Source organism: Chiloscyllium punctatum, chromosome 38 (assembly GCF_047496795.1).
Source record: "Chiloscyllium punctatum isolate Juve2018m chromosome 38, sChiPun1.3, whole genome shotgun sequence".
Lineage (NCBI taxonomy): Eukaryota > Metazoa > Chordata > Chondrichthyes > Orectolobiformes > Hemiscylliidae > Chiloscyllium > Chiloscyllium punctatum.
This window is the reverse complement of record NC_092776.1, coordinates 50,172,439-50,190,790: the sequence shown is the minus strand read 5'-3', so window position 1 is coordinate 50,190,790 and position 18,352 is coordinate 50,172,439. Positions and strand designations below refer to the sequence as shown.

At 40.8% G+C, this 18,352-nt stretch overlaps 1 protein-coding gene across 1 annotated transcript in view; it reads right to left on the bottom strand.

Annotated features, from left to right (window-relative positions):
- Nucleotides 1-3,280: 3,280 nt before the first annotated feature.
- LOC140463619 (cGMP-dependent protein kinase 1-like) overlaps nucleotides 3,281-18,352 on the bottom strand; it is a 721,017-nt gene continuing 705,945 nt past the window's right edge. The window contains 4 exon segments of the mRNA XM_072557863.1: nucleotides 3,281-4,866; nucleotides 14,200-14,266; nucleotides 15,525-15,587; nucleotides 15,825-15,947. Of these exon segments, the coding sequence (XP_072413964.1) occupies nucleotides 4,768-4,866; nucleotides 14,200-14,266; nucleotides 15,525-15,587; nucleotides 15,825-15,947 (352 nt within the window). The 3' untranslated portion in view covers nucleotides 3,281-4,767.

Genomic DNA, 18,352 nt, shown 5'->3' with positions numbered 1-18,352 from the left:
CAATCAGTTTAAAACATCACTCACAGATGGTGAATTGACACTGATTAAAACTTGTTTTTTGTGCAGGCAAACAAAACACTTTTTGCTATCTATTTCACTGGTTGAAGGCACATTTTGCCAATGTTGATAATACCAATATGTTTGACAGGCCAGGAAAATGGGCAAAGAAATGGCAGATGGTAGGAAGACTAGAGGAGTAGATTATTTTCTAAGTAGGGAAATTCTTCTGAAAATCTAAACCACAAAGGGACTTAGGAGTCTAAGTTCAGGATTCTCTTAAGGTTAACATGTAGGTTCAGCTGGCAGTTAGAAAGTGTTAGTATTCATTTCAAGAGAGCTAGAATACAAGAGCAGAGATGTACTGCTGAGACAATATAAGGCTCCGGTCAGACAGGATTTGGAATATTCTGAGCAGTTTTGGGCCTCATATCTCAGGAAGGATGTGCCGGTATTGGAGGGACTCCAGAGCAGGTTCACAGGAATGGTCCTGGGTATGAAAGGCTTGTCGTATGCGGAGAGGTTGAGGATTCTGGATTTGAACTCGATGGTGTTTAGAAAGAGAAAGGTGACCTAATTGAAAACTTTACAGAATACCAAGAGGTGTGGATAGTGTGAACATGGAGAAAATGGTTCCAATTGAGGCTAGGACCAGATGGCACAGCCACAGCGTGAAGGGATGACCCTTTAGAAATTAGATGAAGAGGAACTTCTTCACCCAGTGGGTGGTGAATCTGTGGAACTCAATGCTGCAGAACAGCATGGAGGCAAATCATTAAGATAATGAGATAGGTTCTTGATAAGCAGGGGGATCAAGGGTTACCGGGAGAAGGCTGGAGAATGGAGCTGAAAAACACGTAAGCCATGATTGAAAGGTGAAGCAAATACAATGGGCCAAATAGCTTAATTCTGCTCCTAAATCTCATGGTCTGATATCTCATGCTTCACGTGCAATGTTTTTGAAACTAACTCACTCTCTCCTAACACAAAAGGTTGTGGAAATTGCAGTTATGAAAACTCCAACTGGTTCTTGAATTATTCAATTGTTTGCTCTGGTTGTATTGATATGAGGTGAAATGCACTGCAAACCAGCGTCATTGATTGGAAGCACCAATTCAATATATTTTGTTGCCTCCCCAGTCCTTTCTTTGCTGTCCTCTATTCCCTATTTTAACTTATATCTCATCTGTTGCACTTCCTTGTCATCATACTCTCATCTTTGATAACCTAACTCACTCGGTATCATTATGGCCTATCCAAATTTAATGTGTACAGTCACAATTTCCCTGTTTTAAGAGTCTAACTGAGTCTGTTCGCTGATTTTTACTCACCTAGCTGTCAGGAGAGTTTTAAAGATTGGGTTTTCATGCAATCTGTTAAACATTGAAACTCAAAGAGTTTTCATATAAATAGTTCAAAAGTAATCATCTTTATTTTAGCTCTAGAAAGTATATAACAGGCACTCTGCATTGACAGCTGCAGGGAGATACAAGACAAAATCAGGGACAATTAAATATGTAAAAGTTAAAAATCTACAACCAGAGGAGTGCAACAAGCCTGTGAACAGCATTCAGTGACAAAATATACATTTTGACAAATTCGCCATGCTCATCTATCCAAACAGAAAAAAAAAGACTAAATTGAAAACAACTCCCAACAAATACTTCATATAAATTTATAAATGTTCAGTAAGTTGGAACAGTCGATGATAAACTTCGAGTTAAATAGAGACAGGAAATATAGATCTCAAAAGTGGGTATTAGCTATGTTAAGCCAACGCTTGAACACAGTACTCTGATGAGACAGTTTACAGTTATCCTGAAAGATTTTGAACAATGTTCACCAGGGCCACATTCATTGTAATTTGACAACATTAAGGAGATACTTATATCCTAACATTTTGCAACACTGGTATATTAAAAGACGATAGGCTTCCATGTATCAGCCAAAGTAACGGTAGTTATAGTCATGTGACTTTTGTTTTGTTGCATGTGCACACATTTCACAGAAATGATGCACAATGTCATCACCATTCTCACAGCCTCCCTAAAACTGAACATAACTTCTGGTACCACAGGATATTTACTGTAACTTGTACATCATATTGACAAAAAAGCCTATTGAACCTTACAGAACAGAGAATTTATACAGAAGCCAGCTAAGAAGGATTGATCCTTGAGGTTTTTTGTTTGTTTTTGTTTTAAGTTTATGCAGCAAAAGGCCAAATTTATAAATTTGTTTGGATGCCATGTGTTTTAAGGCACTTGAGACAATGCCAAAGCTTGTCTAACCTATGGTCTTTAAATTAGTTGAGAATTTGTTTTAGGCAGATAAAGCCTTTGGACTTTATCTTACAGTTAGTTCAACAGCATTGGGCTCTTTTATAATATGGAAAACGCATCAAGTCAGCTAAAAAGAAAAAAAGGGGTTAAATCACATACAGAGTCTCAACACCCAAAAACAGATCAACTTATTTACAATAATATGGAGCTTGTGGTCCAATTAAATAAAAACAGTAGATACAATATTTTGAAAATACAAAGCTGCAAATATGACAAACCCTCTTGACCCACAGTATTTGATTGCTACTTCACATGAGATTGTATCCAGAGCTTCCTCCTTCACTTTCACATTGTATTAACAGGTCTCCCTCCATTATGTCTATGCTCATCTTTCACATTTCACCAGTAATAGAAGTTACATTAAAACCCTGACACTCTTGATGAATTTATCGATACAGAGAGAGCATAATTAAAGAAAACAGCCCAAGAAATACTTGAACATTGCTGATTTTTAAAAAAATCATGATTGGTAGATGTGTGGCATCTTTAAATATTGGAATGGGCACTGGGAAAATGTGTTCGGTTTTTTCGTTAGTTTTGCAGGACTTTGTATTGCCAAAGGAGAGTTGGTCATTTCATACCTACAGCTTAAAGAATTTTTATGGTGGCTTCCAAAGCAATACCCAGGTGAATTGTGGGCTATAAAGGATTACATCCATGTTTTTCTAAAGAGCATTTACCCTTAAATAAAGACTTGAGATTAAATTCAAAGTGACACCTTGTTAGTATTGAGGGTGATTAATGTGTAAGGTAATTAGTGAGATTAGTGGATGGTTGGTAGTGACCAGCTTTTCTGTTCTTAATTCAGCTTCTCACTTTGTCCCCTTTAGTGGTGTCATTCTACAATAGCACAGAAGAGTAGACGAAGAAAAACATTGCACTGATGAAGTAAAGTCCACATAGTCCAATGTTCCAATGGGTCTTTTATTAGTGAGAGAGAGAGAGAGAGAGAGAGAGAGAGAGAGAGAGAGAGAGAAAGAAAGAGCAACGACTGGTGGCACTTTAACCTGAGGACTTCACAACTCAGATGAGGCAAGAGGTTAAGGAGGAGAGTCCTTCATGGTAACCTCAGCTAGTGCAGGAATTGAACCCACTTATTGGTGTTACTCTGTGTCTAGCTGTCTCATCGACTGAGCTAACTGACCCCCTTTACTTTGATACAATTTCTGCCCAAATCCCAGGTTGTCCAAAACTAACATGCAGTCAATCAGAGATATATTTTGAAAAGAAATGATGTAGAAAATGCAACACTTTGTGCAGAACATGGTCCTAAACAGCAATGAGATATGCAACTGGATGATTAATTTGCTGACGTTGTTTGAGGGATAAATATTGGCTTGGATTAAAAAAAAGTTCATTACTTACATTTGATCCATTTTGAAGCTTTTGACTAGGAAGGAGGTCAGAATTCTATTCAAGGAAATCTTAAATAAAAGTCTAGATTTAAAATTAACACACCTTTGAGCAGCATGACTTAGAAATCTAACTGTAATAACAAATTATTAGACACAGTTCCATGAGCCCATAGTTTTCAGCCAGCATTTAAATGCAGTGGCATGTCAAACACAAACGATGACTATTAAAATGCATCTTCTGGCAGTATTTGACCGTCAGTATCTCTACATTGTGATACAGAGAAAGGTATTGGCCTTTACAACTTATAGGAGACCATTTTAATAGTATTTGATCAGGCAGGCACTCATATTTGAGTGGAAACAAAGTTCCAATAGCAACAGCAATTGTGCTTTATGCATATAAATATTGATGCCACTATTTAATATATCATTGGAACAGAGATGTAGTATCCAGACTAATAATGAATAAAGTGACTTAATGTGAAAAGTGAGGTTTAATGGTCCTTTTGGAGGGGGGTGGAGATACATACACACGCTTGTCACACACACACGCAGATGTGCGTACTTGCACTTGAGTGGGAACATCCCAAATTCAATTCTATAGTAAGTATCATAGTCCCCTGAATACAAATCCCCTGAATAAATACCTACATTTGTCTTTTTATTTTAATTAGAAAAAACCCCTTAAGTTTACTGGTTTCAAATGACCCATTTTATAACCTTTTTGAGTATTACTTGGTCTCTGGAGCAAAAGCAATAGTCACCTCAGTGAAGGGAAAGCCTTACATGTATGCTAATAAAACAGGTTGCTCTAGGACCACCATCTAAGTTGCTACTTTTCGATTCAAATCTAGAGTGTTTCTTTTTTGAAAGGAACACCATCGCAATAATCTAACGGTGTCGCTCCTAATTCCGCCATTGTCAGTGGAGCAGGCATCAGTCAAGGCATCATGGTGATCCAGAGCACTAATCCTCTTTCTGGTTTCTTTCCCATTTACTGGCAGTCTCTTTTCCACTTTCCTCTGACCAACATGCTGTCCTAGGCAAGGCAGAAGCAAGTTTGCAGGACAGATTTAGAAATCTGCATCCCATCCGGAGTTGTCATCAGGAGGTGGGTCGTCATTGTCTTCAGGGAAGCTGTCAAAGTTGCTTGTGTCTGTTGGAGATGTGACCTGCAAAAAGAAACTTCATGACATTTTCAGCTGACAACTCAAAGTAGATGAATTCTTATCTCTCGCCTTCAGCACTGAAAGGAGACTTGCAAGGCTGCAACATTACAACCAAGTTACTCCTCGACAAACAAAAGAAAACTCTTTTTGCCAGTATAAAATAAAAACTGAAAGAACTGTGGATGCTGTAAATCAGAAACGAAAACAGAAGTTGCTGGAAAAGTCAGAGTTAACACTTCAGGTCCAGTGACTCCTCTTCAGAACCATGGAACTGAAGAAGGGTCACTTGAGATGAAACGTTAACTCTGATTTCTTTCCACAGATGCTGCCAGACCTGCTGAGCTTTTCCAGTAATTTCTGTTCTCGTTTCTTTTTTTTTGCAGTGTCATTCAAGACCTCAGGAAATTCCCAAAATATTCCACAGCCAATAAAATATTTAAGTTCAGTCACTGCAGCAAATGTAAGAAATGCACCAACTAAATTATTTTGTTCTTTCATGGGATTTGAGCATTGCTGGCAAGGCTAACCTTTGTTGCCCATCCCTAATTGCCCAGGAGATAGCGGTAGCGAGACACCTTGTTGAAGTATGACTGTGCATTTGGTGCAGGTGCACATATAATGCTGTTAGAATGCTCCAGGATTTTCCTCACGTGACTGGAAGGAACAGTGATTTGGTTCCGAGTCAGGGTGGTATGTGACTTGAAGGGGAGCTTGCCTGTGGTGGTGTTCTCATGCATTCACTGTGCTCGTCTTTCTAAGTAGTAGGGGCCACTGTGTATGTATGACTGGAACAATGCACCTCACTATGTGATCGTTTTGCTTCCATGTTCCCTCTAAATGTAGAGACGTACACAGCGTACTTAGTCTCGTGTGATAGAGGAAAGTGAGGACTGCAAATGCTGGAGAACAGAGTTGAAGAGTGTGGTACTGGAAAAGCAGAGTCAGTCAGGCAACTTCCAGGGAGCAGGAGAATCCGCTCCACCCTTCTCTTTGACCTGTTACCTTCAACCCCACTTTCATCCATCTATCGCATTCCCAGGTATCTTCCCCCTAGCCCCACCCCCTCCCATTTATCTCTCAGCCCCCTTGGGCACTGCCTAATTCCTGATGAAGCGCTTATGCTCGAAACATCGATTGCTCCTCGGATGCTGCCTGATCTGCTGTGCTTTTCCAGCATCACACTCTATGATTATTGTGATAGAAGAAAATAGCTTGATAATCTAATTAGAAGAGCCTATTATCTTAAAGAAGACATAGTTTATTGCATAATATCAACTAGATACAGGTTACATTGATGAGTTTAGAAGATTGAGAGATATAATGAGGTGCTAAAGGGGATTAATAAAGTAGATGCACAAAGGAGGTTTCCTCAATGTAGAAGAATGTAGAAGAAGAGGTCATAATTTTAGGATATTGGGGAGCAGACTTAAAACAGAGATGAGGAGAAATTACTTCACTCAAAGGGTCAAAAATCTGTGAAATTCATGACTCCAGAGTGCAGTGGCTGTTAGGGTGCTGGGTAAATTTAAGGAGGAGATAGACAGATTTTTAATTAGTAATAGTTGAAGGGTTATAGAGAGCAGGACTTTAAGGCCGAAATGAGGTCAGCCATAATTGTGTCAAATGGTAGAGCAGACTTGAGGGGCTGAATTGCTTTCTCCTGATTGTCGTCAAGAGATTGGTGCTGGAAAAGCACAGCCGGTCAGGCAGCATCTGAGGAGCAGGAAAATCAATGTTTCAGGCATAAGCCCTTCATCAGGAATGAGGCTTGTGAGCAAAGGGGTAGAGAGATTTCAATCTCCTGATTTTAGTTCTTATCTTCTTGTGTGATACTTATTGTTACAGAGACTAGAAGTAGAAGTTTTGTTCACAAGTCCATTTGACATCATTATAGTGGGTGGTGTTTACGATACTCCACATTATTAAGCCTTTCAGATATATACAGCTCCCCCAAAGACTTTTACCCCATTATTAATATATGTTGATGGTGGGGGTTCAGCCTATTCAATGGCAAGGACTGTTGGTTAGATTCACTCTTGTTGATGAGGGTAGCAGCCTGGTACTTGTGTGGCACGAATGTTGCCTATCACTTATCAACCTAAGCTTGTATCTTGTTGAGTCCCTGCTGTGTATTGGCATGGGCTGCTGCTGTGCCTGAGGAGTGTCAGTGAGCAGGACTGTCAACAACATCTTCCACTACTTTGCTAATGACCAAGAGGAGATCGAAGGGGTGATATTTTGCTAGGTAGGATTTGTCCTTGTTTTTGTGGACAGGAGGTATTTGGGCACTTTTTTTCCACTTTGATGGGTAGGTGCCTATGTTGCAGCTGTGCTGAAATAGCTGAGCTATAGGGCACAGCTAATTCTCGAACACAAGTCTCCACTAAAATTGTTGGGATGTTGTCTGACAGTACTGCCTCTGAAGAATGGACTATTGGAAATTCGTGTCTCTTTTTAATCCTCATTTTTGTGGAATATGGACATTGCTGGCTTACCAGCATTTATTGTCTGGCCCTAGTTGCTCTTGAGAACATAGAACAATGCAATGCAGAACAGACCCTTCTGCCCTTGATGTTGAGCCGACCTGTGAACTAATCTAAGCTCATTCCCCTACACTATCCCATCATCATCCATGTGTTTATTCAAGGATTGCTTAAATCTCCCTAATGTGGCTGAGTTGACTACATTGGCAGGCAGGGCATTTCACGCCCTTACCACTCAGAGTAAAGAACCTGCCTCTGGCATCTGTCATAAATCTTCCATCCCCCAATTTGTAGTTATATCCTCTCGTACAAGCTGACGACATCATCCTAGGAAAAAGACTTTCACCATATACCCTATCTAATCTTCTGATCATCTTGTATGTCTCTATCAAATCGCCTCTTAACCTCCTTCTTACCAATAAGAACAGATGCAAGTTTCTCAGCCTTTCCTCATAAAACCTTCTCTCCAGACCAGGCAACATGTCCTCTGCACCTTTTCCAATGCTTCCACATCCTTCCTGTAATGGGGTGACCAGAACAGTACACAATATTCCAAGTGTGGCCGCACTAACGTTTTGTATAGTTGCAGCATGACATTACGGCTCCGGAACTCAATCCCTCTACCAATAAAACCTAACACACCGTATGTCTTCTTAACAGCACTATCAACTTGGGTGGCAACTTGCAGGGATCTATGTACATGCACTCCAAGATCCCACTGCACATCCACACTACCAAGAACCATTCCACTGACCCAGTATTCTGCCTTTCTGTTATTCTTCCCAAAGTCTCACATTTATCTGCACTGAACTCCACTTGCCACCTCTCAGCCCAATTCTGCAGTTTATCCAAGTCCCTCTGCAACCTGCAACATTCTTCCACACTGTCCACTACTTCACCAACTTTAGTGTCATCTGCAAACTTACTAACCTATCCACCTATGCCTGCATCTAAGTTATTTATAAAAATGACGAACAGCTGCGGTCCCAAAACTGATCCTTGTGGCACACCACTAATAACCAGACTCCAGGCTGAATATTTTCCATCAACCACCACCCGCTGCCTTCTTTCAGAAAGCCAGTTTCTAATCTAAAATGCTAAATCTCCCTCAATTCCATGCCTCTTGCATTTTCTCCAACAGCCTACTTCAGCTTTACTGAAGTCCATGTCAAATGCCCTACCCTCATCGACATGCTTGGTCACCTTCTCAAAAGCTCAGTGAGACATGACTTGCCCTTGAAAAACCATGTTGACTATCTGAAATCAAATTGTTGCTTCCGAGATTATTACAAATCCTATCTCTTATAATCCTTTCCAAACATTTCCCAAAACATACGTAAGGCTCACTGGTCTATAATTATCTGGGCCATCTCTACTGCCCTCCTTGAACAAGGGTACAACATTTGCAATCCTCCAGTCCTCTGGTACTAAACCTATATACAAATATGACTCAAAGATCAAAGCCAAAGGCTCTACCATCTCCTCCTTAGCTTCCCAGAGGATCCTCAGATAAATCCCATCCGGCCCAGGGGACTTGTCGACTTTCACATCTTCTAGAATTGATAACACCTCTTCCTTACTAACCTTGATCCTTTCTAGTCTAATATCTCGTATTTCATTCTTTTCCTCTATAATATTCTCCCTTTCCTGAGTGAAAACTGATGAGAAATGTTCATTTAGCACCTCCCTCGATCTCCACAGGGTCCACACACAACTTCCCACTTCTGTCTTTGACTGGCCCTATTTCTACCCTCGCCATCCTTTTATTCCTCACATACCTATAGAAAGCTTTAGGGTTCTCCTTTATTCTACCTGCTAGAGACTGCTCGCGTCCTCTCTTTGCTCTTCTTAACTCTCTCTTTAAATCCTTCCTAGTTAATCTGTAACTCTCCATTGCCTCATCTGAACCATTCATCTCATGATCACATAAGCCTCCTTCTTCCGCTTAACAAGAGATGCAATTTCTGCAGTAAATTATGGTTCCCTCACCTTATCACTTCCTCCCTGCCTAATAGGGACATACCGATCAAGGACATGCAATATAAGTTCCTTAAACCAGCTCCACATTTTGATTGTCCCCATCCCCTGCATTTTACTACCCCATTCTATGAATCCTAATTCTTGCCTAATTGCATTAAAATTGTCCGTGCCCGATCGATAACTCTTGCCCTGTGGCATGTACCTATCCATTTCCATTGCAAAATTAAACATATCTGAATTATGGTCTGTCTCTCCAAAGTGCTTACCTACCACTAAGTCAAACACCTGGCCTGCTTCAAAGCCAAACACCAGATCCAGTGTGGCCTCCCCTCTTGTCGGCCCTTCGACATACTGTGTCAGGAAACCCTCCTGCACACATTGAACAAAAACTGATCCATCTGATGTACTAGAGTTAAAGCATTTCCAGTCAATGTTGGGGAAGTTAAAGTCCCCCATAATGGCCACCCTGTTCTTTTCACTCCTCCCCAGAATAATTTTGCCAATCCTCTCCTCCACATCCCTGGAACTCTGCGGAGGTCTATAAAAAACTTCAAGCAGTGTGACTTCTCTCCTGTTTCTAACCTCACCCCATACCACCTCAGTAGATGAGTTCTTGTCACTCAGGGATGGTGAGCTGCCTTCTTGAGCAACTGCATTCCACCTGCTGTGGGTTGATCTGCAATGCCATTAGTGAGGGAATTCCAGGATTTTGACCCAGCCTCAGTGAAGGAATGCTGACTTATTTCCAAGTCAGGATGGTGAGTGGCTTGTAGGAGAGCTTGAAAGTTCTGGTGTTCCCATATAACTGCTGCCCTTGTCCTTCTAGATGGAAGTGCTTGTGGGTTTGGAAGGTGATGCCTGAGGATCTATTGTGAATTTCTGCAGTGCATCTTGTAGGTAGTACACACTTTTGCTACTGAGCGTTGGAGGTGATGGGAGTGGATGTTTGTGGATGCAGTGCCAATCAAACAGACTGCTTTGTCCTGAATGGTGTCAAGCTTCGAGTATTGTTGGGGCTGCACTCAGCTAGGCAAGTGGAGAGTATTCCATCACACTCATGACTTGTGCTTTGTAGATAATGGACAAGCTTTCAGGAGTCAGAAGGTTACTTGCAGCACTATTCCTAGCCTCTGACCTGCTATTGCAGCCACCGTATATATGTGGCGAGTCCAGTGAGTTTCTGATCAATGGTAACATCCAGGATGTTGATAGTGAGGAATTCAGTGATGGTAACACCATTGAATGTCAAGGGGCAGTGTTTAGATTGTCTCTTGTGTGATGATCATAATCTGGCATTTGTGTGGTGTGAATGTTACTTGCCACTTGTCACCTCTGGATATTATCCAGATCTTGTTGTATTTGGACATGATCTGCTGCAATGTCCAAAGAGTCGCGAATGGTGCTGAATATTGTGTGATCATCGGCAAATATCCCCACTTCTGACTTTGTGGTGGATGGAAATTGATGAAGCAACTGAAGATGGTTGGACATTACCCTGAGGAACTCCATAAGAGATGTCTTGGAGCTGAGATGACTGTCGCCCAACAACCACAACCATCTTCTTATGTATCAGGTACACCTCCAATCACCAAAGAGGTTGCCCCCTGATACCCATTGATTCCAGTTTTGCTAGGGCTCCTTGATGTCACAATTGGTTGAATGCAGCCTTGATGTCAAGGGCTGTCACTATTACCTCACGACTGGAATTCAGCTGTTTTGTCCATGTTTGAACCAAGGCTATAATGAGGTCAGGAGCTGAATGGTCCTGGTAGAACCCAAACTGGGCATCACTGAGCAGGTTATTGCTGAGCAAGTGCTGCTTGATAGCACTGTTGATCACACCTTCTATCATTTTACTCTTTAGAACTGAATATTTACCATATCGCATGAGATTTAACTGGTATTACAGTAGTCACTAGACTTCTATAAATATAAATAGATCTCTAGAATTTGAAACAATTATAGGCTAGGACACTGTGGACAACATGCCTCCAAGTTCAGCAAATCTATATGCTTAGCTGCGAATTTTGAACAATACCCAAAGTTACCACATTCTCATGACATTTGACTATTCCCTATTTTAAAGAAGAGGTATTTGGGGAAATCGGGAAAGAACAGAGGGGAAATTGGTAGTCCGGGAGCTAAGAAACAACCAGTCCAATGGTGAAGCAGGAACAGATGGGGGAATGAGGTAATGCGCAGTCAGTGTCTGTGATGTGGGTCAGGTCTCTAGTTATCCACAAGTTAGACTGGGTTTGCAATCTCTAACAATTCCAGACAAAGTATTGTTGAACCGTTCCAAGTTGGTCAGCCCGAAACTTAATTACTTGCAGATGCTGGAATCTGAACTGAAAACAAAAAAAAATGCTGGCAACCTCAGTGGGTCAGGCAGCATTCATAGAGAGAGAGCAAACTAACGTTTCAAACCTATGATGTGGAAATGCCGGTGTTGGACTGGGGTGGACAAAGTTAAAAATCACACAACACCAGGTTATAGCCCACCAGGTTTATTTGGAAGCACCAGTTATCAGAGCACTGCCAGATGACTTTTCATCAGAGCTGAAGTGAAGTGTGGAGGGGCCAGCATTTATATAATGCTGGGGGTGGTTGGTGGGCAAGAAAGGATGTTGAAAGTTCAGATTAAGTGATTGGAATGTGAGAATGGCATGAAAATTGTGTGTCTCCTACCAGACTGGAAGAAACAGACAGACAGACTCACTGGTGTGGGGGAAGGGGAGAGAGGGTGACAGATAATGTAACAAGCAATGCTAAAAGAAAGGGAAGAATTGGGTTCACAATTTGAAGGTGTTGAAATAAATATTGAGCCCAGAAGGGTGTAAACTGCCCAATCTGAAGATGAGATGTTGTTCCTCCAGTTTGCGCTGTGATTCACTGGAGCACTGCAGCATGTTGAGGACAGACAAGTGAGCATACAATCAGGATGCTGTATTAGAATGACCGGCTCAAAGGGCTGGAAAGACGAATATCATCTCCATCCATAAAAAGCAATGGAAGGGTGTGAAAATATGAGAATTGAAAGACTTGCATAGAGGTAAAGAAGTTAAAAGAAAGGATAAGACTGGAAATGTCAGATTTGGGAAAATGATGTTACAGACTGCCAACACTAGGAGTAAGATGATATGGGTTGTAGCACCAGCTATAGGCCTCCAACATGACGATGTGTCTAACCAGGAATATCAAACCTCCTCTCAGCTCGTGACCTCAATTTAATCTTGCTGCAAAGAAAACATGGAAACTAGCTGAGGTTTGAATTTTACACTGTTTCTAGGATAGAGAATTAAATCTGATTCTGCACCTAAAATGTCTAATTACAAGTTTATCTCCTCCCCTTTTCATGGTCCAAGGTCCCAAGCATACCTTCGAGCTTGAACCGTGATATAAAGTATTGTTTTCCCATTAGCATGTTGTATTCACTTCTCAAAATGCGACTGCTTCTAAACTGAGGAGACCAAGTGCCAACTGGGTGACCACTTTGCTGAACACCTTAGTGCAATCTGCAAGTGTCACACAGTGTTTCTAGTGATTTGCCATTTTAATTCTCTGCCCCCACTCCCATCAACTCTTTTAGATGAACAATTTTATATTGTAACTGCTCTGCCTTTATTGTTTTGGATGGTCGCAAATGGTGGACATGTTAACTCTATTTCCCTCTCTCCACAGATGCTTCAGATTTGAAGAGATTAGATTAGATTCCCTACAGTGTGGAAACAGGCCCTTCAGCCCAACCAGTCCAAACCGACCCTCCGAAGAATAACCCACCTAGACCCATCTCCCCCGACCAATGCACCTAGCACAATGGTGTAATTTAGCATGGCCAATTCAACCCATGCAGACACGGGGAGAATGTGCAAACTCCACACAGACAGTCACCCAAGGCAGTCACCCAAGGCTAGAATCGAACCTGGCACCCTGGTGCTGTGAGGCTGCAGTGCTAACCACTGTGCCGCCCCAATTTGCTGTGTATCTGGAACATGTGCCATTTTCTTTGCTCATGATTTTATTTTCATTGGGTTTGGGTTATAATTAGTTTGGGAGAAAGAACCAACATGGACTTGAAGAACAAATTATCAATACCTGGCTGGGTGCCTCAAATACCTTCAGATTTAATTAGTTATTGTTGTCATAAGCACAAATACAGCAGTCAGGTTCCCACAAACAGAAAATCAGATTAACAAAGAGCTAATTAATTCTTGGTTATGGGGAGAATGTTGAACATTGAGAGAACTCAGCATGTACTGGCATGTAAACCAAACTTGATTTGGAGTCTCAGGTTACTATGTTAACACAAGGAAAAAGCCACAAGATAATACACAGCACTGAGGTATCAGTCGATACAGTGTACTTAAGCTCTGACATTGAAATGCCGACCACATAACTCAGAGGTAAGATTGCTATGGAACCTGTCACACTAGTCTCAAGAGGAAAATTACAAATGTGGCAATTTGCTATCAGCTATCAGGTGTTGGAGCTTTAATCATGATTATTGTACATAATTGCCAGCCATGGAATAGCTGTAATTTCAACTTGAAATTATTTATCAGAAAAAAAATGTCATCACCAACAGTAATTCTGTGCAAAGGCACTTGCTCACAACGGAGAGAAAAATCCCTTAAACTTTCCAAATCTGATACATCAGAATGATTTTAAGAGATCAACCTTAGCTTGGGTCCTAATGCTCTATGCTTTTGAGTAATACTCCTTACTTAGAAACACCCTCAGAATCATAGCAGTTAGTTATTACTTGCCAGAGAACAGTTTAGAAATCTGGCAGATCCTGTTTAATAAATTATTTAACCTAGGTACAACAGGTAAGACGAGCAATTATATAAGAATACCTCTGCTGTACACTTACACTGGATACGATTGGAGGTGTTAATGTCCCTTTTCTTAATCCTTCCCAGTTAAAACCTTCAAACCATCTGGAAAAGAAAAGCAAATTTCCTTTGTTGTAAATCTGTTAAAATTTGATGTATTTTCCATTTTATATCAAATAACTTTACTAAGAGCTTCCAAAGCAGGCACATTGTAAGTCAGCCAAGGGTCTTTGTGGGTTCTCCCGAAGCCCTTTGAGATCTGCAAATGCATTAAGGACCAGGAAAAGTCTACAAATGCTTCAGATAAATTTTCAAGGAGATTTAGAATGGCACGACTCAATCTATGAGTTTTCTTCAGATCTCAAAACCAAAATCCCTCTGGTACAGAACTGTTTTATGTTGTTTGTGTTTAACTGACTCATCCAGTACCATGCACATTGTGGCAAGGAAGAAAACAATTCAGAGGGAAGTAGTGAAAGGTGTACTTAGACAAGCTTTCCTCCTGATAATGAAGACCACGCATTTCATTGTTGCAATTGCAGTATGTGGGTGAAATGGCATAATGCATTTGCTAAGTTTTTGAGGGGAGGATAGCATTAAATGGCACTTCAGGGAAGGACTTGAAGAAATTGGTAACTCACTTATCAAGAAAATTTGTGTACATGGCAATCAGCTGCAAGAGAGTTTCTGATCAGAAGCAGGTTTAGCTGTAATTACGGATGACAGTAAGTGGAACAGGACAGGAAATTAATTTGATAAATACCACATTAATAAACATAAGTGTACAAAAGATGAGATTTTCAATTAAGTGTGGATGACGTAATGGCTCATGCAGAAGCCTAAGTCCTACCATTGTGTAAGTACCAAAGGAGATTGGAATCTCATGCATAGTTTATAGCCTAGGACCCAGTTTCCAACCGTAACATTTTCAAAGAAACTTTATCAAAGTTTTTTTTCTCAATCTTCACTGAGATATAAATCAGTCTCAATGTTCCTTTCCTGGTTGTCTCACTTAACATTTTAACTAGCACCAGTAACTCAATGTTCATGTTAATGAAGACTCACTCATTTTAATTCAAACTTGATTCAGGTCACCTAACAAGGAAAAAAAAACCTCTGAATACTGACTGCACAGTCAATAATTTTTCATGCAAAACAGCAATTTGAAGAAAGAGGACAAAAGTAGATGATCCACTCATTAAATCAACACATAAGATTACTACATTATAATGTATAAATAGTGATCCAGAGCCCCACATATTTTTAAAAAACTGATTTTCTTTATTGTTGCCACAAGATACTAAAGGAACTTGTTTAATTCTAACACAACGTTGCATAGAGGTGTGATTAAAGATCCACTCACTTGTGCTTTTGAATATCTTTAACTCCATTTTTCAAGTTCCCAAGTCTTTCTGAAGGATTGTCCCTGTTATAAGAGCAGGAAAACATTTTGAATGATTGAAGTCCTCTTTAATACTTTGACTTTATGGTCGTGCTTTGACTTGCAGCTCGAAACAAATAAGAGTGATACAAGGAGAGGGAGAACCTGCATTGACTTCTTCGTTTAGGTATTGAACATAGGCAATTGCTCAAATAGGACTCCAACCAGTTATAGGTTGAATTTTTTACATCTCTCCTGTGACCAAATTGAGTAGGAACATACCTGCATAGTTTCTTGATGAGGTTAGCAGCATTTTTGGTAATCTTCTTTGGAAATTCAATCATGTCAATCCCACGAAGTATGATGTTATATGTCTTCATGGGGTCGGGACCTGAGAATGGTGGGCTTTGTAAAAACGAAGAGGCAACATAGAATTAGAATGAGTTTCACACGAAGACTTGGAAACCAATAGCTTTTCTTGTCTCAAAACAATTAATACAAGCTCAAGATTATTATGTCAATTCCATTTTTATAATTTATTTTCTTCTACTTGATGCTTGTTTCTTGCCAAAGAATAAAAAAACCCCTGCTCTCACAAGAAATAACTTGTACTGACATAAAACACTTCACATTCTCTGAGTGTCCCCAATTACATCACAATTGACCAATAATTTTCCAACATTTATTTGTGGCCAAGTGCAGAAGCCAATTTGTACAAAAGGGCCCATCAACAACGTAGGGTAGAATAGTTGGTTAAATTGGTTCTTCTGTGAGTTTTGCGAAGATTTGTAGCTCAGGTTGAGGTTTTGGATGTAGGTTTGCTCGCTGAGCTGCAAGGTTCATTTCCAGACCTTTTGTTACCTTACTGGGTAACATCTTCAGTGGGCCTCAGGTGAGGCAATGCTGAAAGTTCCTGCTTTTTAATTTATATGTTTGGGTTTCTTTGGGTTGGTGATGTTATTTCCTGTGGTGAAGTCACTTCCTGTTCCTTTTCTCAGAAGGTGGTAGATGGGGTCCAACTCGATGTGTTTGTTGATAAAGTTCTGGTTGTAGAGTTCTCCTCTACATCAAAGACATCTCTGAAATGACTGCCAGACTACTCAGACCCCTTGGCACCATGGTAGCCCACGAACCCACCAACACACTAAAACAGCAGCTGATGAACTTGAAAGACCCCATACAGACAATGAACAAAACTAACGTCATTTACAAAATATCATGCAAGGACTGTAACAAACACTACATTGGACAAACAGGCAGAGAACTAGCCACCAGGATACACGAAGACCAACTAGCCACAAAAAGACATGACCCTCACTAGTATCCTCACATATGGATGAGGAAGGACACCACTTCAACTGGGACAGCACATCTATCCTAGGACAAGCCAAACAAAGACAAGCATGAGAATTCCTAGAAGCATGGCATTCCAACTGGAACTCTACAACAAACACATCGAGTTAGACCCCATCTACCACTCCCTGAGAAAAGGAACAGGAAGTGACTTCACCACAGGAAATGACATCACCAACCCAAAGAAACCCAAACATATAAATAGAAAGCAGGAATTTTCAGCATTGCTTCACCTGAGGCCCACTGGAAATATTACCTAGTAAGGTAACGAAACGTTTGGAAATGAACCTTGCAACTCAGTGAGCAAACTACATCCACAGTTGGTTCTTCAGTCATGTTATTTGAGATATGCACATTTCTAATCAGTAAGATCCAAGAAAGAGCAATGGGTTAAATGGTCATTTAATCAGATTACTGTCCTTGGTGAATTGATGGACACAGAGATGAACACAACTTTTTCCCTTTTCAGTATGGACTAAGAGATCTTATCTGTCCCTCTGAGTAGTCAGATGAGGTGTTGGTTCACTGTCACATCTGAAGGACAGTTCCTAAGTCAATAGAGAAGGTCATCAGTATCAACGTGCAGTGTAGGCCTGAATGGTGTAATCACACTGTGATTTGAGACTTTAGCTCCAACTTCTGCCTCAGAGGCAAGAGTGCTACCAAGTCAGCCAGGCAGGTAGTTACTCATCAATATTTACAGCAGCATTGAGATTGTATCTGTAACAGCGTTATTTCCTGTTAAGTTGAAAAATGTGGTGCTGGAAAAACACAGCAGGCCAGGCAGCATCCGAGGGGCAGGAGAATCGACGTTTCGGGCATCAGCCCTTCTTCAGGAGGGCTCCTGTTGAGTCTGTTTATGAGCTTGAATTCAGTTTGAGCCAACTTATGAGTTTCCGGAGTTGATATATGGCAGCAGTCAGGGATAAGTTGTACAGGGGTGCATGGCTTATGTATCGGCAGTTATACAGGGCCCTGGTGAGACTGCACCTAGAGTACTGTGTGCGGTTTTTGGTCTCCATATTTGAGGAAAGACATATTTGCTATTGAGGGAGTGCAACGTAGATTCACGAGGTCAATTCTCAGAACAGCAGGACTATCATATGTTGAAAAGTTGGAGCGACTAGGCTTGTATACACTTGAGCTTAGAAGGATGAGAGGGGATCTGACTGAGACATATAAGATTATTAAAGGATTGGACACCCTGGAGGCAGAAAGCATTTTTCCGTTGATGGGTGAGTCCAGAACAAGAGGACACTGTTTAAAAATAAGGAGTAGGACATTTAAAACAGAGTTGAGGAGAAACTTCTTCACCCAGAGAGTAGTGGATATATGGAATGGTCTGCCCCAGAAGGCAGTGGAGGCCAAGTCTCTGGATACTTTCAAGAAAGAGATGGATAGATCTCTTAAGGATAGTGGAATCAAGGGTTATGGTGATAAGGCAGGAACAAGATACT